The sequence below is a fragment of the Triticum urartu genome, chromosome 5A, assembly GCF_056163025.1.
Source record: "Triticum urartu cultivar PI428250 chromosome 5A, HENAU_Tu73, whole genome shotgun sequence".
Lineage (NCBI taxonomy): Eukaryota > Viridiplantae > Streptophyta > Magnoliopsida > Poales > Poaceae > Triticum > Triticum urartu.
In genome coordinates, this window is record NC_141877.1 from 383,396,899 (window position 1) to 383,424,207 (window position 27,309).

The 27,309-nt window shown below is 45.5% G+C and overlaps 1 protein-coding gene across 1 annotated transcript; it reads right to left on the bottom strand.

The window, feature by feature from the left end:
• Positions 1-18,238: 18,238 nt before the first annotated feature.
• LOC147971484 (uncharacterized) lies at positions 18,239-19,498 on the bottom strand. Its single transcript, XM_087523991.1, has one exon. The coding sequence runs from the start codon at positions 19,496-19,498 to the stop codon at positions 18,239-18,241; it is 1,260 nt and encodes a 419-aa protein (XP_087380117.1).
• Between the last annotated feature and the right edge of the window lie 7,811 nt (positions 19,499-27,309).

Consider the following 27,309-nt stretch of genomic DNA (forward strand, 5'->3'; position numbering starts at 1 on the left):
TCGGTATGTTACTTGCCCGAGATTCGATCATCGGTATCTCAATACCTAGTTCAATCTCGTTACCGACAAGTCTCTTTACTCGTTCCGTAATACATCATCTCGCAACCAACTCATTAGTTGCAATGCTTGCAAGGCTTATGTGATGTGCATTACCGAGAGGGCCTAGAGATACCTCTCCGACAATCGGAGTGACAAATCCTAATCTCGAAATACGCCAACCCAACATTTACCCTTTGAGACACCTGTAGAGCTCCTTTATAATCACCCAGTTACGTTCTGACGTTTGGTAGCACACAAAGTGTTCCTCCGGCAAACGGGAGTTGCATAATCTCATAGTCATAGGAACATGTATAAGTCATGAAGAAAGCAATAGCAACATACTAAACGATCGGGTGCTAAGCTAATGGAATGGGTCATGTCAATCACATCATTCTCATAATGATGTGATCCCGTTAATCAAATGACAACACATGTCTATGGTTAGGAAACATAACCACTTTTGATTAACGAGCTAGTCAAGTAGAGGCATACTAGTGACACTTTGTTTGTCTATGTATTCACACATGTATTATGTTTCCGGTTAATACAATTCTAGCATGAATAATAAACATTTATCATGAAATAAGGAAATAAATAATAACTTTATTATTGCCTCTAGGGCATATTTCCTTCATCCACAACCTAACTAGAGACCCTGACGCTTGCCCGGAGCTTTACACCACAATGATTGAGCTCCGAACACCAACAACCGTCTAGGGCGCCCAAGCACCCAAGAGGAACAAGCTCAAGGGTACGAAGCACCCAAGAGTAATAAGCTTCTCAACTTGTAACTTCCACGTATCACCATGGAGAACTCAAACTGATGCACCAAATGCAATGGCAAGGGCACACGGAGTGCCCAAGTCCTTCTCTCTCAAATCCCACCGAAGCAACTAATCTTAGGGAGGAAAATGAGAGGAAGAACAAGAAAGAGAACACAAAGAACTCCAAGATATAGATCCAAGAGGTTCCCCTCACATAGAGGAGAAAATGATTGGTGGAAATGTGGATCTAGATCTCCTCTCTCTTTTCCCTCAAAAACTAGCAAGAATCCATGGAGGGATTGAGAGTTAGCAAGCTCGAAGAAGGTCAACAATGGGGGAAGAACACGAGCTCAAAGGATAAGGTTCATTGGGAAGAAGACCCCCTTTTATAGGAGGGGGAAAATCCAACCGTTATGTGCTCAGCCCGCACTACCGCTCAGGCGGAAGAAACAGGGAAAAGGAGCAACAAAACATGAACCTTGGGGCGGTAGTACCGCACGAGACAGCGGTACTACCGCTGGGTTAAGCGGTACTACCGCTCCCTTCGGCGGTACTGCCGCACAGAACGAAGGGGAAAGGAAAAGAGGGAACCGGGCGGTACTACCGCGGATAAAGGGCGGTACTACCGCTAAGGAGCGGTACTTCCGGACTACTGCCGCAGCGAGGTACCGCATAATCCGACACAGAAAAAGACCCCTCGAATTGACGCGGTAGGGACCTGGTAAGCCAGTGGTAGTACTGCTGCGGAGTCAACGCGGGTACTACCGCTGCGGAGCGGTACTGCCGCTTGAGACCCCTCAGCGGTACTACCGCTGGGTACCATGGTACTAACACTGGGACCCTGACACAAACCACACTCAAGAAAACAAGAACTGCCATAACTTCTGCATATGAGCTCCGAATTGAGCAAACTCAAGCTTGTTGGAAACAAGACGACGAGTAGCAACAAAACAGCGTCTGGTTATAGTAAGAAGAGGCAGGGGCAGTATGCCTAACAAAAAGAGGAGTGAAACCTCCAACCGAGAAGAACTGACAAAACCTCCAACATCGAAAACATCATAGAAGATGCAAGCGAACTCCGTTTTCGATGAACTCAAGCTTGTCAACAAGATGACCGTAAGCTCTAAGACTCACAAAGAGAACCAAACAAGAACCAAGAAAGATGATGCAAGGATGCAATGGTTTGAGATCTCAATGAACGATACAATCAAGATACTCATCGAGAGCCCCCCTTGATAGTATGGCAATCGATCCTATAACCCGGTCTCCCAACTACCATCATGAGACCGGTAAAATAGAAAACCTGTCAAGGGCAAACCTTTGCCTTGCACATGGTCCACTTGAACTAGATGATGATGATCTTGACTCTCTCAAGTTGGACCACCTTTCTTGATTGTGTTGGCTCGATGAAGACTAGTTGATTGCTCCCCCATACTCCACTATGGGTGAGCCTTTCTTCCGCACATCTTCACAAGTCCATTGTCACCACAAAGGACGGCAAGCTTCAAGCATTTGATCTCTTCGTGATGCTCCACTTGAACTTGCACACCACAACCTTTCTTGATTGTGTTGACTCGATGAAGACTAGTTGATTGCTCCCCCATACTCTACTATGGGTGAGCTACTCTTCCGCACATCTTCAGAGGTCCATTTTCACCACAAAGGAAAGCAAGCTTCAAGCATTTGATCTCTTCGTGGTGCTCCACTTGAACTTGCACACCGCAACCTAACCCTACAAAGAACCCTCACGAAGACCATGGGTTAGTACACAAAGCGTAATTGACAATGCTTACCATACCATGGGATCACTTGATCCCTCTCGGTACATCTTCTACGCTTTGTGGGTTTGTCAACTTGATTCACTCTTTGACTTAGTCTTGATCAACCTCTCACAAGACCAATCTTTAGGTAATTCCTTGAATAGCACCTTGGTCGACACAAACTCTCCTTGAAACCAACACATGTACTCCAAGAAAAGCCTATGTACAAAAACCTTCAAATATAACTCAAGGCAACCATTAGTCCATAGAGATTGTCATCAATTACCAAAACCAAACATGGGGGCACCGCATGTTCTTTCAATCTCCCCCATTTTGGTAATTGATGACAATCACTTTCAAAAGAGTTTAATACAAGGAATTATGCATCGCCATGCAATGCAACAACCAATGATGCATGCGTATGAGATGCAAATGCTTAGGAACAAAATCAAAGCAAGGAGAAAACTCTAAAGACTTCTCCACAAAACTCTCTGAGACCTCCACAAAACTCTCTGAAACTTCTCCCCCATTGGCATCGATTGCCAAAATGGGTGAAAAGCTTAGAAGGCCAATATAGATTGAGTTCCTCCAGAAGTTGTGTATTTCTCAACAAGAGAGAGGAATGCAATACACATATCCAACGGTAAATACTTGGAGGAAGACAAACTATATTGAGGCCCAAAGATTGCTAAAAGAAGATATGCCACATAGACATAATCTACAGAGACACAAGCAATCAAGCAATCAAAAGATACCAATTGAAGAAAGCTATCAAAAGATACCAATTGAAGCAACTAGGCAAATGATCCTACGAGCCACAAGAAAGAAAGATATTATGATATGAGCAGAGGAGTGTTCTAAAGAAACTAGAGAAGCTCCCCATGATTTGTGCACATCAAGAATTTTTGAATTTGGATACAAACTGCACAAAATAGGATCATAGCTCCCCCAAAATCAATAAAAACTTACAACAAGTGCAAGTGAGCAAATAGGAAACTAAGCCTAGTACTTGCGACAAACACATGGTTGAGCAACAAGTAAAAGAGGCAACTTAAGAATGGGCTCAACCAAAATGATGTGTGAGAGTCAAGGCAATGCACTTGAGAAGACTAATGTACGGATGAGCATTAAGCATCAATAAAGTCTTGAAAGAATGAGGCAACACGGTGCAAGGCCTATCATTCCCACACACAACAAGTAAATGGGTTCACAAGCTTACTAATAAGCATATAAATAACCTATGCTTGTGAGAACCCGCGGTGAAGATAGAAGATTAAAGCCTCATCAAGGCGAGGGATACCAATTAAGATGGCAAAAGCCTCGTAAAGATAAGCATGAGGAAAATAATCTTCACCACACAAGAGTGCATCAAAATGCAACGCGATAAGACACACACTCAAGGCAAAAGCTTTCACAGAGCCACCAAAGAAATAACATAAGAAAGACAAGGTTGACGTGAAAGAAAGGATATCAACTAGATATGCAACTTTTCTCAAGTGTATAAGATTCTAGGTAGACGAACTCATGATGATATATATATATATCTACAAAGAAGGATGTACACCCGAAATAGTTGCAACACGAGGAACAAGATATCCACAAGGGAATCATAAATATACCGATAAGATATTTGCTTGAAAGCATAGCACATAGCTAGATAAGGTCTTATTGTATATAAATGAATTCCTACTACACAACCATCAAAGACATCGCAACTAGCAACATGAGATCATTGTTGGGATGCTTTGAAAAAGGAAACACGTATCACACGAAAGAATGGATAACATGCCATGATACAACCTACATAAGGTTGATGCAAGAAATGTGTGCATGTAGTATATGAAGATACTTGTTACCGAGATAATATTGGAAGGATGTAGTAGATACCAATTGAAGGTACAAAGTAGTTCATTGATCATCCTAGCTTGACTCCAATAAGCACATGGTGACAACTCCTTCCTTGTGTGTGAGCCGAGCATCCAATGCATCTCCACTTGTTCCTAGAACAGCAACACAAACAAAATGGTACCCAAACTCATTGGGACCAAAGAGTTAGAGAACCAACAACACATAGGGCAAACTCCACATAAATATGTGCATATAGATATGAAAATGAATTTCATGCACATCTCATCCAATTTGAGACTTGGTGGAGTTCCCCCTATATATTGGGTCAAAGAAAGAAAACATGCCAAAGAAACTACAAGAAGTAAATATGCATGCTCAAGACTTTCAAGAACCGAGACCAAATAACAAAGAAATATCAAGGAAAGAAAAGATACCAAATGAATAAATCATCACTTGGAGGGTATCTGTAATGGATACAACAAGGAATGAGATATCCATTGATATACACAAATAAGATACATCAAACTCCCAAAAGAGAGGATGGTTCCAAACAAACCAAGCTCTCTACAAGGTTTCATGATGGCACAAAGTACCAAAATGAAAATGGCTTGCCTTCCACCAACACACACTTGATAAGGATCGCAAGATGAGTGTTTTATAGAAAATAGGATAGCTCCCCCAAGACTAGTGCATTAGAGAGAATTTGCATTTGAATACAAAATGCACAAGGTGGGATCACCACTTTCACTATATCTAGAAAACACTAGACAAGATCAAGAAATAAACAAGATCCACAAGTGGTATGGAAGACAAAGGGAGTTGATACAATCCTTGGAAAGAGAAAGGGCAAATAAAAAGCAAAAGCCAATGTAAAGATGATCAAAAAATTCTACCACAAAAGTGAGTACCAATTGTCGAAAGACAAGAAGTAAAAGGAAATAGTTCCCGGTGGTAGATAGCAAGGACATCCGACATCATCTTCACACCAAACAAAAAGTAAATTGCATCTTGTAGAGCTAACATGCCACCTAGGAACAAGATAATTTACAATATCAATTCTAGGTGACAATATCTCAAATATACACATTTTCTAGGCTAGTAATATACACATAGCATATTACTCCCTCATAATGTGATACCAAATTAAGATAGACAAGAGGCAATTAAAGGATCCAACAAGAGATAATTAATGGACTATTTAGAATTTGAATTTCTCATGAGAAGACATACCACATAGCGACTAGGTGATCTTGTAATATCAATACTAGATGGTATTCCTCATGTACACACATTTATAGGATTGTGAGGTGCACAAAGCAAATCACTCCCCCACAATGGGATATTGCATTAATCTCTCACAAGAGCCAACTAAGATATGACCAAGATGCACAAAGGCTCAACTAACGACACACATGTACATGATGTGCAAACCAACACACACATACTTGATTGCTCATGATAATCAAGTTGGAAGCACAACATATACAAACACATGCAAGGAACAAAGCCAAACATGCAAAGGGGCAAGTAACTTTCAATGTAAACAATTTAAGCACGAGTTACCGCAAGGAGGAACATTGGACATAAGATAGAAACTTGATAATCCGAATGACTTGGCTTGAGACAATAAGAATGATGAAGTCCCCTTAATTCTTCATAATGTAGCCAAGTCTCCAATGACCTCCAACAACACCTATTGATCAATTATGAGCTATTTGGTCCCCAACCAAGTTGGGTCCTAAGAGTTTAGTCACAATAGGCTTGGCTACCCAAATGGTTCTTTGCTTCAAACCACTTTGAGTACCAACAAACTTGGCAACCACATTACCAACCTTATCCTTACCAAGAGAATAGACATCATCAATAATAATTGGGTTGGATAAGTTACCACTAGTGCATGAAGAAGCGAGGTGACCTTTCTCACGACATAGGTAGCAACGTCTACTCTTCACTTTCTTCTCACTTGATTTCTCAACTTGAGAAGCATTAGCTTGAGTCTTCTTGGGAAGATGCCTTTCTTCAACTTGAGGTTGAGCATGCGAATGCACTTGTGGCCGCTTCCCTTATTGCTTGTCACTAATGGGCTTCTTCTTCAATGGGCAAGATCTAACATGATGCCCTTCTACTTTTCACCTGAAGCAAACAATCTTGGCCGAATTCTTGACTTGTTCTTGGCCCTTCTTTTTGTTCACCTTGGACTTCTTCTTCTTGTTGGAGTTGAATCCAAGTCCACCTTTGTCATTGGGGGATTTTTGCACACTCAAGATATTGTTGAGTGTGGATTTCCCTTCATGACTCTTTTTCAAGTCTTTCTTCAAAGAAGTGACTTGGGCCTTGAGCTCTTTGATTTCCTCTACATGGTTAGTCTCAACACAAGTACTAGAGAAAGTATAAGCTTCATTGTTAGAGAAACAAGGCAAGGAAAGTAATTCATCACAAGATGTACCAACATTGTGAGTATATGAATTACAAGGACTAGCACATGACAATATAGCATTTTGACTAGAAGTAGTGCTAGTATCCACATGAGGCTCACTAGATGTTACCTTAGAAATCATGGCCTCATGAGCTATCTTTAGCTCATTATGGGATACTAGAAGATCATCATGAGAGCTTGAGAGCTTTTCATGGTTTTCTTCCAATTTCCCATAATTGCTAGATAGCCACTCAAGTTGATCCCTTAGCTCAACATTCTCCTTCAATATGGATGCTTCACAAGAGATAGAGTTAGTAGCACAAGCATCATCATTAGCAACAAGAGGAGAAGACAACTTGGCACGCTCTTTTGGATATGAAGCTTTAAGTTGAGCATGAGACTCGGTGAGTTTGATGAGCTCATTCTTAATGACCCTTGAGCCATTTTCGAGGTGCTCAAATTCCTCAAGGAGTTTAGCATGCGCAACTTCAAGCTCCTCATTTTTAGTTTCAAAATCATTGGCCACCTCAATAGCTCTATCACGAGATTCCCTCACTCTAGATAATTCTAGAGCAAAAGTCTCCTCAAGAGATTCCTTGGTGGTTTGTTCAAGTTCAAGAGCTTGAGAGAGGTCCGCAATTTCATTAGCGTAATCACGCTCATAACCTTCAATTTTATCAATGGTGACCTCATGCTCCTCAAGACGAGATTCCAACTCATCAATATACTTCTTGCCCTCAATGGCAATGGACATGATTTCCATGAAGTTGGAATGAGCAATTTTATTTTTATGAAGAGCTTTAAAAACCATTTCCCCCTTAATTTTTAAGGAGGCAACATTATCATTCTCTTCATCATTATCCTCATCATCGTTAGTATCAACATCATCATAAAGAGACATATTGGGTTTCAAAGTAGGAGATACCTTTGAAGCCTTAGCCATAAGGAAAAAAGCAATAGATGATGATGTAGGATCCCTTGAAGCACCATTAAACACCACATCTTGTTCCATGTAGTGTTGGGTTTCCTCTACATTGTTAGCACAATAATTCGAGGAAATATATGTATTTTTATCATGGCAACAAGACATAGTACACATATCATCATGATATTTAGTCAAGCAATTTCTACATGATATGCAAGGACTATCAACACAAGCATGTAAAACATTTGGAGTGCTCGAAGTGTTAAAGCCCAAAGAAGGAGCATTGCAATAAGATAGTGATGAAGAATCATCCACAATAAGCATACTATCATCATTGCAATGACCAACACTATTCACCATATCATTACCTTGTGGCAAACCACATGTAGGTGAAGTAGAAGAAGTTGAGAAGACTATATGACCGGGGGTGGAGGGAGAACAATCATCCCCACAAATCTTGGACACACCATATTTATCTTGAAGCTTCGTCCACAACTCATGAGCATCCCGGAACGGCATGAGTTGAAATATAACTACATTGCTCAAAGCATCGAAAAGCACATTAGAAGCTTGAGCATAGAGATAAGAGTTTTTCTCATCCTCTAAAGATAATCTTTGGGGATCCTTTGGAGGAGAAAAACCCATATCTAGAATTCCTCTAAATTTGGGTCCATGACCCTAAAGAGATTAAGCATGTGAATTAACCAAACATCAAAATTTGTGCCATCGAAACTAAGAGTGTCAGAGAATCCTAAACCCCTAGTCGACATCCTTACTCTCTAGGAGGTTAAGCCCTATAAAGAGAGACGAGGCTCTGATACCAATTGAAAGATCGTGGATGTCGCCTAGAGGGGGGTGAATAGGCGCTTTAAAATAATTATGGTTTAGGCTTGAACAAATGCGGAATAAACCTAGCGGTTAATTTGCCAAGCATAAAACCTAAAACAACTAGGCTCACCTATGTGCACCAACAACTTATGCTAAGCAAGATAAGCAACTATGAGATAGCAAGATATAAGACAAAGAACAATATGGCTATCACAAAGTAGAGTGCATAAGTAAAGGGCTCGGGTAAGAGATAACCGAGGCACGCGGAGACAACGATGTATCCCGAAGTTCACATCCTTGCGGATGCTAATCTCCGTTTGGAGCGGTGTGGAGGCACAATGCTCCCCAAGAAGCCACTAGGGCCACCGTAATCTCCCCACGCCCTCGCACAATGCAAGATGTCGTGATTCCACTAAGGGACCCTTGAGGGCGGTCATCGAACCCGTACAAATGGCAACCCTTGGGGGCGGCCACCGAACCCGTACACTTTGGCAACCCTTGGGGGCGGTCACCGAACCCGTACACTTTGGCAACCCTTGGGGGCGGTCACCGAACCCGTACACTTTGGCAACCCTTGGGGGCGGTCACCGGAACCCGTCAAATTGCTCGGGGCGATCTCCACAACCTAATTGGAGACCCCGACGCTTGCTCGGAGCTTTACACCACAATGATTGAGCTCTGAACACCAACAACCGTCTAGGGCGCCCAAGCACCCAAAAGGAACAAGCTCAAGGGTACCAAGCACCCAAGAGTAATAAGCTTCTCAACTTGTAACTTCCACGTATCACCGTGGAGAACTCAAACCGATGCACCAAATGCAATGGCAAGGTCACACGGAGTGCCCAAGTCCTTCTCTCTCAAATCCCACCGAAGCAACTAATGCTAGGGAGGAAAATGAGAGGAAGAACAAGAAAGAGAACACAAAGAACTCCAAGATCTAGATCCAAGGGGTTCCCCTCACATAGAGGAGAAAGTGATTGGTGGAAATGTGGATCTAGATCTCCTCTCTCTTTTCCCTCAAAAACTAGCAAGAATCCATGGAGGGATTGAGAGTTAGAAAGCTCGAAGAAGGTCAACAATGGGGGAAGAACACGAGCTCAAAGGATAAGGTTCATTAGGAAGAAGACCCCCTTTTATAGGAGGGGGAAATCCAACCGTTATGTGCTCAGCCCGCACACGAGCGGTACTACCGCTCCATGAGCGGTACTACCGCTCAGGCGGAAGAAACAGGGAAAAGGAGCAACAAAACATGAACCTTGGGGCGGTAGTACCGCAGGAGACAACGGTACTACCGCTGGGTTAAGCGGTACTACCGCTCCCTTCGGCGGTACTGCTGCGCAGAACGAAGGGGAAAGGGAAAGAGGGAACCGGGAGGTACTACCGCGGAGAAAGGGCGGTACTACCGCTAAGGAGCGGTACTGCCGCACTACTACCGCAACGAGGTACCGCACAATCCGACACAGAAAAAGACCCCTCGAATCGACGTGGTAGGGACCTGGTAAGCCAGTGGTAGTACTTGCGGAGTCAACGCGGGTACTACCGCTGCGGAGCGGTACTGCCGCTTGAGACCCCTCAGCGGTACTACCGCTGGGACCCTGACACAAACCACACTCAAGAAAACAAGAACTGCCATAACTTCTGCATATGAGCTCCGAATTGAGCAAACTCAAGCTTGTTGGAAACAAGACGACGAGTAGCAACAAAACAGCGTCTGGTTATAGTAAGAAGAGGCAGGGGCGGTATGCCTAACAAAAAGAGGAGTGAAACCTTCAACCGAGAAGAACCGGCAAAACCTCCAACATCGAAAACATCATAGAAGATGCAAGCGAACTCCGTTTTCGATGAACTCAAGCTTGTCAACAAGATGACCGTAAGCTCTAAGACTCACAAAGAGAACCAAACAAGAACCAAGAAAGATGATGCAAGGATGCAATGGTTTGAGCTCTCAATGAACGATACGATCAAGCTACTCATCGAGAGCCCCCTTGATAGTATGGCAATCGATCATATAACCCGGTCTCTCAACTACCATCATGAGACCGGTAAAATAGAAAACCTGTCAAGGGAAAACCTTTGCCTTGCACATGGTCCACTTGAGCTAGATGATGACGATCTTGACTCCCTCAAGTTGGACCACCTTTCTTGATTGTGTTGGCTCGATGAAGACTAGTTGATTGCTCCCCCATACTCCACTATGGGTGAGCCTTTCTTCCGCACATCTTCACAAGTCCATTGTCACCACAAATGACGGCAAGCTTCAAGCATTTGATCTCTTCGTGATGCTCCACTTGAACTTGCACACCACAACCTTTCTTGATTGTGTTGACTCGATGAAGACTAGTTGATTGCTCCCCCATACTCTACTATGGGTGAGCTACTCTTCCGCACATCTTCAGAGGTCCATTGTCACCACAAAGGACAGCAAGCTTCAAGCATTTGATCTCTTCATGGTGCTCCACTTGAACTTGCACACCGCAACCTAACCCCACAAAGAACCCTCACGAAGACCATGGGTTAGTACACAAAGCGTAATTGACATTGCTTTACCATACCATGGGATCACTTGATCCCTCTCGGTACATCTTCTACGCTTTGTGGGTTGGTCAACTTGATTCACTCTTTGACTTAGTCTTGATCAACCTCTCACAAGACCAATCTTTAGGTAATTCCTTGAATAGCACCTTGGTCGACACAAACTCTCCTTGAAACCAACACATGTACTTCAAGAAAAGCCTATGGACAAAAACCTTCAAATATAACTCAAGGCAACCATTAGTCCATAGAGATTGTCATCAATTATCAAAACCAAACATGGGGGCACCACATGTTCTTTCACCAAGGGTCATCTTTATTTTAAACCCTCGGGCCAATGCTTGTCTAAGTGTTGGTCCAAACTAGAGCCCCTTGCAGCGCCACCTCGGGGAAACTCGAGGGCTGGTTTTAGTTGTATGGATTGCTTATCCGGTATTGCCCTGAGAACAAGATATGTGCAGCTCCTATCGGGATGTCGGCGCATCTGGCGGTCTTGCTGGACTTGTTTTACCATTGTCGAGGATGTCTTGTAACTGGGATTCCGAGTCTGATCGGGTCTTCCCGCTAGAAGGAATATCCTTCGTTGACCGTGAGAGCTTGTGATGGGCTAAGTTGGGACACCCCTGTAGGGATTTGAACTTTCGAAAGTCGTGCCCGCGGTTATGGGCAGATGGAAATTTGTTAATGTCCGGTTGTAGAAAACCTGAAGTTGATCTTAATTAAAACACATCGACCGCGTGTGTAACCGTGATGGTCTCTTTCCGGCGGAGTCCAGGAAGTGAACACGGTGTTGGAGTAATGCTTGACATAGGTTGTTCTAGGATCACTTCTTGATCATAGTTGTCCGACCGTACTTTTGCCTTCTCTTCTCGCTCTTATTTGCGTATATGTTAGCCACCAAATATGCTAGTCGCTTGCTGCAGCTCCACCTCATACCTTTACCTTACCCATAAGCTTAAATAGTCTTGATCGCGAGGGTGTGAGATTGCTGAGTCCCCGTGACTCACAGATACTTCCAAAACCAGTTTGCAGGTGCCGAGGTTACCGAGCAGGTGACGCAACCAAGTTCAAGGAGGAGCTCGATGAAGATCTTGTCCTTTGTGTTGTTTCGTTTTAGTTGATCAGTAGTGGAGCCCAGTTGGGGTCGATCGGGGATCTGTGTAGCATTTGGGGTAGTCTTCTTTTATTTTGGTTCCGTAGTCGGACCTTGATTGTATCTGGATGATGTAATGCTTTATTCATGTATTGTGTGAAGTGGCGAGTGTGAGCCAACTATGTATCTTTTCCCTTATGTATTACATGGGTTGTGTGAAGATTACCTCACTTGCGACATTGCTTTCAATGCGGTTATGGCTCTATGTCGTGCTTCGACACGTGGGAGATATAGCCGCATCGAGGGCGTTACACCAGGTAACTCGCTGGTCCACCTCTCTTGCCTAGGCTGATGGAGCAAGTTACTGTCCCAAGCCGGCGCGTGGTTCAGCAACTCACCACACCAAACCAGCTCGCGAAGGAGTGGCAAGTTGCTCCAGGCCGGCAGGGGGGAGCACGGCGGTGCAGGCATTGTGGCTGCCTTGGAAGACGTCGTGTCATACCGCGCCTCCCGTGCCCGCGACCGCGCCATTCACGGTCAACGCGCGCGTAACCGTGCCCTGCCAGGAGAGAAAGAAGCCGGCTATACGGAGATCGACGAGTCGGTGGCCAGCGCGTCCGCATCCACCGCCAACATCGAGGGAAGGTATAACATGAGGGGCCGCCGCCGCTTGGGTCCCGGAAGGCCACCGTCGGCGTGTCGCCGGCTTGCACAACCACGACTTGCCCGATTCTTTAGCGCAAAACATCGTCAACCCCCGCCTGGGCTCCACAGAAGCGGAGGAGTATGAAATCCGCCATGTTGCATGAATTTCATCTGGTTGTTAAAAAAGTGTTTAAAATGTATGTGGACAGTGTTGGATGGCCAGCTTCGACATACATGTCCAAGTATTGGTCCCATGTCTATGAACAAATGTGAGAGCAAATTTGCAGGTCACCGTTGGAGATGCCTGACCAGACATGAACATTGTAGTCCACTTCAGTGTCTTCTACATACTGCTTGAACCGTGCTCGACCGAGGGTTGTTCTCCATATGAGCTTGTGGCGTGAACAGCGTGTGGTTGCAGAAAAAAGAGACGATACGACCAAAACCACGTGCACTCAGTGAGAAAAAAACCTTTTGTTCCCTTCACGAGGTGGATGGAGGCATGGAGCCACCCCCTGCGTACGGCCTGAAGTTGATAGAGTGGCGATGAACGGGCGTGCCAAAAAGCACTTCCATCTGTGGAGCTTTTACTTTTGGTTTTTGCGTCTTCATCCGTTATTCAGTTTGTTAGTTGGATTGTCGATGGCCCTAAACTAAGTTCCCTTGCAAGCCACAGCCTGCCTGCATGGGGGCGTAATGACAACTAAGCACATGAATTTTTCTAGCGGAAACGCCAGACTTTTCAGCTAAAAAGGGGAAGAGTAGATGAACAGAATAAAGAAGCTAGGCTTGTTTTTTTAGAAAAGGAGGAGGACCTCGGCCTCTACATCTAGATGATGCATGCAGCCACTTTATTAGTAATTCACACAAGACCTTATAAAGTCATACAACAGTAAGACTAAAGTCATCGTCTAGTCAACATCTGTCGCTACTCTTATCCAGTTGATGAAGGGATGCTGATAGTGTGGGCCTAATACCAAACAGACCTTGCAGCCAAACCTAACAACTAAAACCTGAGGTCCCAACCAGGACTCCTGCCGGGTATGGGGCACCCACCAGTCCGGCGCACTCCTCAACCAGGACGTCTGCTGGGTATGAGGCCGCCACAGCTACCTGCCATCAATCCATCTTCAGTGTTGTACTGCTGCATCTACCTTGCCCGGTCTAGCTGCCGTCGATGCCACCATGACGCCAAACAATGCCACCATCCCGCGCTCGTCCATCATCACACGCCCACCGGCGAGACCCCGCTGCTCCATGCCGTTGAGACTTGCCATTGTAGACGTGCCAGATGACACGCCGCTCCTCCGTCGCGAACACCACCTGTTGCCACTGGTTCCATCCCCTCCTCCTGCAGTCCTCTAACCGAGCACCCAAACGCACCAGGTGGCGCCTCCAAAAAGGGTACGACACACGCAGTGCCGCCGCTACCCAATCTAAGGAGATTTTGGGTTTTCACCCGAGGATGGGGTCGGGGTGGAGGGCATGGACCTCGACGGCGCCTGCAAGGAGGAGACCGTCGACCCTGGTCGTCGCTACCGTTGGGATGAAAGAGTCGTCCAGAGTTTCCTCCGGTTCGATGGCACCTCTATCAGCCCCCGCGAACAAACGAGGCCGACGATCGCGATCGTAAGCCACCAAGTGCAGTGGGAGAGAGCCTGCAGCATGGAGGAGATCCACCGGGAACTCACTGCCCACGCGGTCAAGACGTCGTCCATCCACCCCCCCCCCCCCCCCCCCGCGAACGTCGCCAGCCGAGGGCGACGTCGCCAAGACTAACGAGGCCGCCGCCCCAGATCCAGGTTCCTCCACGATGGCCGGAGTGGCGAGATCCGCCACGAGTGACGAGATCCGGCACCGCACGGCTGACGCCATCGCCCAAGCCCGCCGTCGACCGATCCCGCTACCGCCGGGAGCCCGCACGCTGCCGCGTGTCCCACACCCATGGATCTGGGCGCTCGTGCACCGCCGTGAGCCCGCCGCCTCCGGGATCCGCCACACCGACGGGAGGGTCGCACCCCGCGGATTAGGACACCCACTCCGCTGCGGATCCGGAAGAGGGAGTAGAGACTCTCCGCCGCCGCCGTCGCACGCACGGGCTTTGCCCGGCGCCGACCATCAGCAGCGGCGAAGGAGGAGAAGGGCGCTGGAGGGTTACTAGGCGGCGGCGGCTGAGCCTTCTCGAGCCGCCCGCGAGGGAGGCGACGCGAGAGGGACGCCTTATCGAGTAGCCCTAATAAAAAACCTAGTGGCTTCGAAGATTCATGTTTCTTTCTTTTCTGCAAAAACGCAATGCACACGAACGTGTAGTTTCTATGCATGGGCTCAAATGCTTTTGGTGTGAACAGTAAAATAAATACAATAATTTTTTTAACAAAATATTTTTTTGGCATACTTTAACAAATGATTGTTGTGCATGTAACATTTCATCACGGAATGACATTAGTTGGTGACATGGTAAAAAAACAAAATCGATGCTCTAAAAATGTTACTTTCAAACATATTTTAAAGTTCTGATTTTTTTTGACGATTTCCAACAATGTGATTTCGTGATAAAATTTCGCATGCACAACAAACATTTTTTAAAGTATGCCAAAATAATCAGATTTATTTTTTATTTTTTGGTTCTATTGTTCACACCAGGAGCATTTGAGCTATACACTCACCCCTTTGAACACACACACGTGCACCCTAACCCTATGAACACATTTGAGATGCTGAGTCGACACAACATTTTGAAATTAGGTCACCACATGCATCTTGTAATCGACGGAAACATATCCTCTCACTAAACGAATATAGCCAGAAAGAATGAAATAAATTTAAAAAATATGAACACCAGTGTTAAGTATAGATCTTAAACCCGACGGACTGGTTCCATCATTAAAAAGCCTAACCATTTAAGCTATGCTCAATTCGCTACGCATTACTCTTATTGATCCAACGTCCAACGAGCGTCGTTTTGCCACTATGCTCCTCTGGCGGCACACGTTGGTCGAGCAACGCCATCTCCGAGGTGTGGAGCAGGTACGATGAAGGACACGCATGCCAATTGATGTTAATGTTGGTGTCACCGTTGGGTTCACAGACACGGCCATGGAGCTGGTCTAGGGAGGGGGAAAGGAAGGAAGAAGCTGCCACGTGCAATGGTCGGGTTCTCGTCCTTTACACGTCTGAGTATTGTACCAGTATATATTTCTTTCAGATCATGGACGTATTAAAAGTATACTATACTAGCATATACTCACGTCTTATATTATTAAATGGAGGGAGTATTTTTTTAGACCATAGACATAATAAGTATTACCTCCGCTCAAAAATAGTACTTGAAGTTCTAGTTTGCTGTAAGTCAGACTTCTTTAAGTTTGATCGAGTATGTAGAAAAATATGCCAACATCTAGAATATCAAATTAGCTTCATTAGATTCATCATAAATTCATAATATATATATATTTGATGTTCTAGATATCAATATTTTTATTCTATAAAGTTGGTCAAACTTGAAGATGTGACTGGGACAAAACTAAAACTTCAAGTATTTTGAAATAGATGAAGTAAGTATAAACAAACATACATTGGTTTCGCCAACTTGCGCCTTCATTGTCCAGTAAAAAAAAAGAAGTAAGTATAAACAACCATTCAACCCCTATATATATATATATATATATATATATATATATATATATATATATATATATATATATATATATATATATATATATAAACCAACATTGGTTTCGCCAACTTGCGCCTTCATTGTCCAGTCATGTACAAGATTGAAACTCTCTCTGACGTAGTAGTATGGTTTTTGAACAACAATTTCTTATTGTTTCTTAGGCCAAAGTATCTCTCGTTTACCTTGCAAAGTGACGACAAAAACTGCAAAATTTTGCTCGTCCGTGATCCCATCCTAGTCATACCCTACAAATACAAAAATAAAAATATACTCCCTGGCAACTAAAGAAAACTCAATGAAGGCTACATCTACATGTGAATCTCAGTAAAAATTTAACACACTGCTTTGTAATTGCTTCCACATTGACATTATAATATGGTGAATGATCATACATGTCGGTTGTGCTCCATTGCAGTTGAGGAAAGAGTGGAACATCTCTTCTTTTGCCACTCCTTCAATGTTCATTGTTGGAATGCCCTTCAGATGAATTGACACCTGACCGATTATAGACTTCATGCTACTGAGGAGGGCAGGTGGGTGGTCCACGCCGACATATATGGAGATTTTCATCACGGCAGCATGGAGCATATGAAATGAAAGGAATAATCTCATGTTCCGAGGTAGCCCCCCCCCCCCCCCCCCACACACACACACACATTCAGATCCAAAAAGGATAGGTTTAATTAAGCAAGACTTTGCTCTCCTTTCCCATAGGGCAAAGGCTAGAGCCTTTTATTTCTCTTTTTGTAATCTCCAATTCTTAGACGCCCTCACCCCTCTAGTTTCCCTTTATTATATAACCTTGCACCTCTTTGTCGGGGAGGAGGGGCGAAGACATGTAGGAGTTGGTGGTCCATTAATACATATGTCAGTAGGAGCCTTTCCAATTGTCTTCGATTTTTAAAAACAACATTTGGTCAATCACACCTAGCCATCCACCCGAGTCGACGAAATAACCAGATCAGCGTCGTTGCTACCGAAGCACCACATGAGCAATAAAGGCACTCCCATCCCACTGCTTCCATGAAGGAAAATGTAAAAATGTCCATCCGATCTTGTTTTTAGATTTGACGATGCGCTCATCATCGCTAGAGAATACCTTATTGAGCACCACCGCCACCACCACTGGAAGGAACAAAACGACGGACAACAAATATCTACCTCTCTATCCGATCTCATCGCTGGATTCAATGTCGCATTCATCACTAAAGCTGGAGAAGAAGCTAGAGGAAGCATTATTGAACATCGCGGCCACCACCGCCAGAAGGGTTGAAGCGATGTACAATCAAATACCCACTTATAATGTCCCAAGACGAGCTGAACCATATCTCCTAACAGTAAATTGGGATATCCCCGCACACCCCCATTGGCGGGATTGGAAAAGGAACCATATGTTTATCAAAAGTGGATTGTAAAAGAAAAACTATAAGTAGATCTTATAATTGTATGTAGTCCACTTAAGGAGTAGAGTGTTTTGGAGGCCGAGCTTCATGGAGGCAATTTTTTTGAAATATTCAAACTTCTAACTTTCCAGTTTCAAAATATTTCTGAAAAGATATACGCATATGCAACGACGTAATTTATATGTATATAAATTTCATGATGAATTACCTTGAATTCCGAGCTGCAAAAAAATCATGGGGAATGAACAGTGCATGTGCTGAGAAGCCACATATTCGGGTTTTCTCTTTTTTGCGGGTTAATGAAGAGCTTTATTCATATGATAAGGCGCCGGCACTATCAGCCATGAGGCTGGTTACCAACAAACCCGGGGGAGAGTCCATCCAGCACTCCGACACCTCCAGCATGCACGCATGTTTTGCATAAAGGTGGGCCGGAACGTTGGCATATCTCTTTACATGTAGAATATCAAAAGAAATAAAACTAGAAGTTAGCTCCACAATATCTAAGAGTAACGACGCTATCAAAGAGCGCGAAGTACGACGCGAGTTCCAGATATTCACCACATTTAAACATTCCGTTTCAATCTGCACCCGCGTAAAGCCACGAAGTAAAGCCACCACCACACCTTCACGTACAACAGTAGCTTCTGCCACAAGTGGATCAGTAATGCCTGGGCTTGGTTTGCACCAAGCTGAAATGAACGATGAAGCTGACCGAGCCACACCACCAATGCCTGCTCTGTGCTCCAACAAAGAGATTCCAGCATCAGTGTTAATCTTGATTACCTCACCGTCAGGTGGTCGCCACCCATGACCTGGTAGTATGCTAGCATGCTTGGTTGGAAGCTCTAGCACCGCCAGAGCATCTCTAATCATTTGCAATGACTGCTTCGGACCCATACTTGCCTTGTCATGAGTAATATTGTTTCGAGATGTCCAAATAGCCCACATCACCGAAATGATCTTAGCTTGGTCTGAATCATTGAAACGAGGGTCACAGAGAATATCCCTGGACCATGTCAGTCCATGCAACTCCGGAAGCTTAATGCCCAGCCACTCGCGGGCTTCTGTCCAGAACCGTTTTGCATGTGTGCATTGTATCAATGCATGATACATATCTTCATTCGCTGACATGCATATTTTACACCTGGCTATAGTCGCAATGTGTCTGTAATTAAGGGTGCTTTCAACAGGAAGGATCCCCCAAAGCACACGCCACCAGAACACGCGAACTTTGGTCACCACATTCAACTTCCAAAGCTTCGTCCACATCTGCTTGTTCGTCAATGAAGATTCTGTAACCGACCCTTCTTCTAGAGCAAGATGCTCGTTGCGAATCATAAGAGTTCGGTATGCCGATTTTACAGTGTAGATGCCTGCTTTCTCAGCCGACCATGCCCAGCTGTCATCTCCTCCCATCCGCCGCAAAGGAATATTTGGTATAGCTTCTGCCTCCGTGGCAATAAAGTTGCTTCGCACTGTGTTAATTTTCCACGTCCCAGACTCAGCATCGATCAATTCTGAAACTGTGTTCATTGCTGCCGTACCAACATGAGTCGACGGCCTCATTGCGATCAGCCCCGGTATCCACGGGTCTCTCCAAATCGAGACCGTCGTACCATCCCCAATTCTCTTGATCATACCAGCCTTCAATGCTTCCCTGCCTGTCAAAATAGCTCGCCAGGTAGCCGAAGCGTGGGGGTATGCTCCAGCGCAATCGGTATTCGGGAAGTACTTCCCTTTGAGCACTCGCGCACAAAGCGAATTCGGACTCGTAATGAGCCTCCAACCATGCTTTCCTAGAAGAGACAAATTGAAAAGCTCCAGATTTCTAAAACCCATCCCTCCTTTCACTTTCGCGGTTGCAAGTGTATCCCAATCCAACCAATGCAAAGATCGGCGGTCAAGAGAGCTACTCCACCAGTATCTCTCCATGCATGAGGTGATTCCTTTGTAAACTTTTTCAGACAGTTTGAAACAACTCATGGAAAAAGCCGGGATTGCCTGAGCCACCGACTTCAGGTGCACCTCCCGTCCCGCGCATGAAATCATACGCTCTATGCCTCCCTGCAACTGACTTCTGATCCTCTCTCTAAGATGTTCAAAAGTACCACTCGTTATCCGTCCTGTTGCTGTCGGCAAGCCAAGGTATCTCTCGTTGAAAGCCTCGACAGAGATACCGATGATGGATTTCAACTTTGTCTAACCGGATCACTTGTATTCGGGCTGCAAAAGATAGAGCTTTTTTCCCGATTCACACATTGGCCAGAACAGTCCTCATAGATCCGTAGAATACGATTCAACCTTTGAGCATTATCCTCCTTTGCATTCATGAAAATGAGACTATTGTCTGCAAAAAAAAGGTGACTGATCCAAGGTGAATTATTGCTTACTCTGATTCCTCTATCCACTTGAGCACCACCCAAGTGCTTGAGTAGTGTTGTAAACCCTTCGGCACAAAGTAAGAACAAATAAGGTGAATAAGGGTCACCCTGGCGTAGACCCCTAGAAGGTGTGAAGTAAGGAAGCAGCTCCCCATTCACACGTACTGTAAACCTGACAGAAGTCACACATTTCATTGTCAGTCTAATCAAACTTGAGCTGAAACCCAACCTTAACATGATAGCTTCGAGATAATGCCATTCAACCCGGTCATAAGCTTTCATCATATCGAGTTTGATAGCACACACATGATTTTTGCCATTCTTCCTTCTTCTCATCGCATGCACGCTCTCATAGGCGATTAAAACATTATCAGTGATAAGTCTATTAGGAATAAAGGCACTTTGCTCTTCACTAATAATATCACCAAGGAACTCCCTCGTTCTATTAGAGATGCATTTCAAAGCAATCTTATACAAAACAGAACATAATGAGATTGGCCTGTATTGGGAAATACGCTGCGGGTACCTGACCTTGGGAATAAGCGTTATGTACGTGTCATTCATACACACCAGCAGCTCCCCGCCATTCAAAAAGTCCAGCACAGTCGGCACTATATCTACTTTGAGCAGATCCTAGTGCCGCTGAAAAAACCCCGCCGTGAATCCATCCACCCCTGGTGCTTTGGACGGCGACATCTAGAACAGGGCCGTCCTCACCTCATCAGCATTAAAGGGTTTGTCTAGGTGCTCATTCATGAACGGCGTCACCTTTGGTGGAACAAGATTAAGAAGCTCATCCATAGGTTGAAAACCCTGAGAGGTATATAGCGCTTCATAGAAACCTTGAACTTCTGCGTGATTATCTTCAATTGTTTGACACGTTGTACCATCTGCTCGCTCCAAGCACTCAATCTTATTCATACGTTTCCGTTGAGCTGCTTGAGCATGAAAATATCCGGTATTACAGTCTCCCTTCCGTAGCCACAACACTCTGAATCGTTGCCGCACCCAGATTTCCTCTTGTCGGAAAGCTTCACGCAACTGTTTCCCCACCGCTCGTTCTTCTGCCGTTGGGCCGCGCCCCACAGAGCGCACCCGTAGGCGGTCGAGTTTGGCTCGCAGTTTCTTCACTCTGCGTGTTAGGTTCCCGAATTCCTTGCCCCCCCAACTGGACAGCACATGCTGCATAGCGCCTAGGGCATTTACCACATCGGCCAAACCCTGCTGTCCAGCTCCTTTCTGCCACTCCCGAAGCACAAGCTGGTCGTACTCAGCATGAGTTCTCCACACATCCTCGTATCGGAACTGCCTAGCAGTTTTTGCACCTGCGTCGGCCAAGTTTTCCCTTAGATCTACCATCACAAAGCAATGATCAGACTCCATGGTACCAATATGCCTAACACGTGTGTTAGGAAACATGCTCATGAACTGCAGGTTGCCAAGGCCCCGGTCAAGCCTGGCTTTCACATTTGCATTGCCCCTCTGTCCATTATCCCATGTATGCTCCGCTCCAGACCACCCAAGATCACAAAGCGAGCAGTCGTCAATAGCCTCTCTGAACGCCCTCATTTGATATTCAGGCCGATCTGTGTTCGAGAAGTGCTCATATGCATTCAAAGTTTCATTGAAATCACCAACACAAAGCCAAGCATCATGCTGTATTCCAAAAAGAGTTCAAATAAATCGCCAACTATGTGGTCGATCTTCCACTTTTGGGGCCCCATAAAACCCCGTGACCCTCCACGCTTGCGATGCTCGGGTCTTTTTTCTGACCACAACATCAATATGGCATGAGCTATAGTTTTTAAGCTCCACCTCAAGCTCATCCTTTCAGAACAAACCAATACCACCGCTAAGACCAGTATTGTTCACCGCAAAACATCCTGCAAAACCCAAAAGATTCTGCAAACTCTCCACTCCGTGCGCTGAAATTTTTGTCTCCATCAAGAACAAGAGACATGGCCCTTCCTGCTTCACGACACTGCGAAGCTCTCGAACTGTCGATGGGTTCCCAAGCCCTCGACAGTTCCAACTTAAGCAACTCATTGACCCTGGCAGGACTGACTCGCAGCCGCTGCCGAAGAATCTGAATTATTCGGAGTAGGTTTCTTTTTCTTTGGCTCCCTCTCAGTTTCCGAGCCAACTGGTGAGTCTCCGAGAGAAGCATTCTCCTTGCTTGATCCACCCTCTGTTTGATGGGGGGAATTGGTTAGAAGGAGTGGATCCACCCTCCTATACACCTGTGCCTGAGGTCCCCCTTTCCTCTTCTGTTGGTTTCATGGTTGCTTGACCGGGGATGCGACCTCAGCCGTGCTCTTTCCCACCGTGCTTGAGTTGCGGGTTTCTGCCTTGCTCTTTGGGGCGGTAGAGTTCTCTCTCGTCGAGCTCGAGCTATCCCCTGTCCCAGCCTTTCTTCACTCATCCTATGCACGCAGGCCCTTCCCAAACAGAAGATCTCCATGCTCATCTCGTGTTCCAGGGGTCGTGCAAACAAGATCCGAGTGACCTAACTTACCACAAGAAAAGAAGAAGTGTGGGACATTCTCATAGACTATATCATATGGGTCCATGCACTTCCTCCTCTTTGATTCTATTAAGATCCATCGCCTCAAGGGATTGTCCACATCCATAGTAACTCTTGCCCTTAGGTATCCTGCTGTATGATCAATCTGAACAGTTGTTGCCCTTTTGTCTATCTGATGTGCAATCGCAGTACTCCATGGTTCAGCCCGAAGATTGAACGGGAGGTTGAGCACTCGAGCCCACAACTGTAGCTTATCGAATTTTAACTCAGATGGTCGCATGCACTCATCAAATTCAGATAATATCACGGCATTCTTGCTGACATGCAATGGTGATCCCTCCCACACACAATCCCGATCCCTCTGACATGCAAATTCTGCCACAAACATGTTTTCCCCTGCAGGTTTGAAGGATAAACCCTTAGGGTTCCCCCATGCCGTTCGGAGCGCGTTGGAGATCGTCTGGATGTAGAGCGTATGTCGATGAAGCACTTTCCCCGCCAGCATCCACTTCTCCTGCTCCCCCTCTTCCAGATCTCAAGCACCAACGGAGTCGCCTCCTCATCGGTTATTTCCATCTTGCCTACAGTTTTGCCCTCGCCGCCCTGGGCGAAAGCGCCTCCCTCTCTTGCCGTCGATCAGCAGGCGAGGTCATCGCTGATCCGCAACCCTCAGTTCGCGCCCCGCCGAGCAGATCAGCGCGCACCGCCACAGTCCTCCCGAGAAACCCTAATCGCCTCCTTGGGGGCTCCGGGTTTTTCGGAGGAAAAAAGCCTGGTTTGGAAAGAACATACATATTCGGTTTTTCTCTGTAGCTCTCATTTTAACGCATTCCATCATAAAAATTTACACACATGTACATCATGTCTCTGGGTATACGTGTAATTTTTTTAACTAAAAATTGAAACGTAAAAATATGAATTTGGATTTTTTTTATATATAAAAACCGCCCTCCGTGGAGCTGGTCCCCGATTTGACATCTTCGCCACTTGAGTGCCTAGCTACTACTTACTGCTTGAACCGTGACCGTATGTGTGTTGTTGGAGCTCAAGGAAGGAGTGTTGTTGAAATGGAGCCTGTGGCGTGAACGTGGTTGCAGGAGAAAAGAGGCATGACACACAAGATACGATCACATGGAAGCTTACGGAGAGCGGTACTTACTCCACTTCTTCAGCCTATTCGCTTCAGTTTGAGAGACGCATCTCAACACCACTCCTAAAGACCGTTTAGGAAGTCTGGACAACTCCGAAATGCAAGTTCTTTGCTTGGTTAATCATTCACAACAAGGTATAAACGGCAGATAGGCTACAACGAAGAGGGTGGCCGAACTGCGGTTTGTGTCCTCTTTGCAGCCAAGTTCAGGAGTCTGCGGCGCACCTCCTTTTTCAATGCCAGTTTTCGGTTGCGGTTTGGAATGCGGTAAAGGCGAAGATCGGGCTGAGCAATATTGTCACGGCGGACTGGGCGGCTATGCAAAGTGTCCAACATTGGTGGACCGAGATTACGCTCGCGCGCTCGTCAAATGGGCAAGGGATGGCCTCCCTACTCATGCTTATCTCTTGGGAATTTTGGAAGGAGAGGAACGCTAAGATCTTTCGGAACGTTTCCGCGTCTACGACGATTATTGTGAAAAAAACATGGATGAGGCGACAATGTGGACGCTGGCAGGTGTCACAGGGCTGGGTGTAATTTTACATCGCGAGTAGTTGCTTTGCCTTCGCCTCTGTTCGGTCATTGTTTGGCTGTGGTCCTCGGACCTTGTTACAACTCTCTTTTATTTAATGAAATGGCAAATCTTTTGTCTTGTTTAAAAAAAAAGGCAGAGCTGCAAAAAGATAATCGGCGGATGGCGACCATACGACCAAAAACCACGCACACTCGTGAGAGAAGGCCATTTGTTCCTTGACGTACGAGGGTGAGGGGGTCCAAGCAAGCAAGCGGCGATGGAGCGCTGCTCCTACATACGGCTGGCAGCAGAGTAGAGTGGCGACGCCAAAAAGCAGTGAATTACTTGTGGTTTTGCCTGCTTGTTCCGTTATTCAGTTTCTGATGTCTGTATTGTCGATATCCCTGGCTACCTAGTTTCGTCGCAATCCGCAGCCTGCATGCATGGCGACAGCAATAACAACAACCAAGCACATGGATTTTCCTAGAACCAGTGAAAGCGCCAGACAGACTACTTTCCAGCCGAAAAGGGAGAGCAAATGAACAGAATAATAAAGAAAACAAATGAAATGCGCGCGCCACACGCACGCATCGTTTTCTTTTTCCGAGATGCATCGTTTTTGTTGTTGATCCAACGTCCAACGAGCATCGTTTTGCCACACTCCCTGCCGATCCACTGTTTTTGTGGATACTCTTTTCTTTTTTACGAAAATGATTCAGATCTATTATCAAAATGCATCGAAAGTACAAAATACCTCAAACATAATATTGTGGTTGACAATGTTGTCCCCGCAAAAATAGAACAGTAAGAGCATGCCTAGTAGAACCCTCAAACCCTCACTAGCGTTTTAAGGGTCCAAAAATGGTCTTTTTGTGCATTTTTACGGATTGAAAAATAAGGGCAAATATTAGAACCCTCAAACCCGACCCTTATGACGGAATATTCCCCATGAACGACGTTGTCGTTGAGGCATACCGTCGAGCACCTCGTGCACGACGGGCGAAGGGCGACGCGGGGGCGGAGGGCGGAGGGCGGGGTGGGCGCGGGCGGAGGGCAGTGGCCGGGGGGTGGGAGGCGGTGGCGGAGGGCGCGGGAGCGGGCACGGGCCGGAGGGCGGTGGCGGCGGGTCGAGGCGGAGGGCGCGGAGGCGGAGGGGCGCGGGAAGAGGAGAGGCCGGGGGCGGGAGGCGGAGGCGGCGGGCGGGCGCGCGGGAGTAGAAGTCGGCGGGGTGGCGGGCAGCGCGGGCGGCGGGACGGATGGCGACGGCCGGGGGCGGGGCGAGCGCGGCCGCGGCCGGGAGGAGGTGGAGGAGAGGCCGGCAGCTGGGGGCGGGGCGGGCGCGGGCGCGCGGGAGGTCGACGGGGCGGCCGGCAGCGGAGGAGGCGACTAGCAGCGGCGGACGCGGGCGTGGACCCGGGAGTTGGGAGGATTTTCCCCTCCCGCGCGAGGATAACCGTCAAATAAGAGTTTGGGTAGGTTTTGCTCCCCAACCCTTATTTTTCAGGGTTGGGAGAGGGTTTAAATGTTGGACCTTTAAAATTTTTTGAGGGTTTGAGGGTTCTAATCTATGTGATTTTTTACTAGTAAACTATAAAAAATACAGTTATTTATAAGGGTTTGGGGGTCTGAGAACTCTGCTAAAGATGCTTTAATAACGCTAGCGTCGGTGTCTCCAATGGGTTCAGCAAGGACAAGGAGGTGGTCTAGGGAGGAGCGATGGAAGAATGAAGCTGTCATGTGGACGCGATCTCCTCCTTTGCTTTACACGTCCCAGCAGTACTATACTGGTATACATTTCTTCTAGATCATGGACATAATAGTAAAATATAGTGTAAACCACCACCAACTTGCGCCTTCATTGTCCACTCCTGTACGAGATGGAAGCTGCACCCTCTGACATTGCATTCTTTTATTGGTTTTTCTTTACAACAGTTTTTAGTGTTTCTTTTCCAAAATTATTATATACTCTCTCCGTTCATAAATATTTATCTTTTTAGATATTTTAAATGACTACCACATACGAATATATATAGATATATTTTAGAGTGTAGATTCACTCATTTTGCTCCGTATGTAGTCACTTGTTGAAATATCTAAAAAGATAAATATTTAGGAATAGGTCCAATGTGAGTAGGATCACTTAGCCATGCTTCATAATTGGAAAAACGGGCGCCATGAAAGTAATGTGATAAAGCATCAATATAATTAATAAAAAAATAGAGAATTAAAAATTGTAACTTGAAACAAGAACTACAAATTTAAAGCAATAATAAAGAGCCGCCCGGGTTAATAAAACTGAGAAAATTAATTCGGAAAGAATTTTTTTAGTGAATCCCGATTCAACATTAAAAGTATATTGATTCTTTTCCAATAAACGAAGATTTTTTTTTGTAAATACTACGTATTTGATTCCATCCATAAATCGATTTTCCCTCCTATGCTCTGAGGGAGTAGTTTCTTAGTGTTTCACACGCCAAGTTCTCCTTTGTTTACCCTGCAAAAAAAAAATGCATTTTTTACTCGTCCATGATCCCGTCTCAGTCATACCAAAAAAAATGTTCTCTCGGTCAGTAAATACTTATCGAAGAAATCAATTTATCTAGATGTATTTTAGTTTTAGATATTTATTTTTAGTCATTTTTACGATAAATAATTTCGGACGGAGGGAATATTGTACACTGCTGTACTCTCTGAATCCACGTTTCCTACATGTGAATGTCAAGTAAATATTTCAACGGGCCAATTCGTAATTTTGCCGCCGTGTAGTGGGTATATTGCAAACTGCCTCGCTGTCCCTCTAAATTTGGC

Coding starts and splice junctions, on each gene's coding strand:
- LOC147971484 (XM_087523991.1), bottom strand. CDS start 19,498: ATGAGGCCGTCGACTCATGTTGGTACGGCAGCAATGAACACAGTTTCA.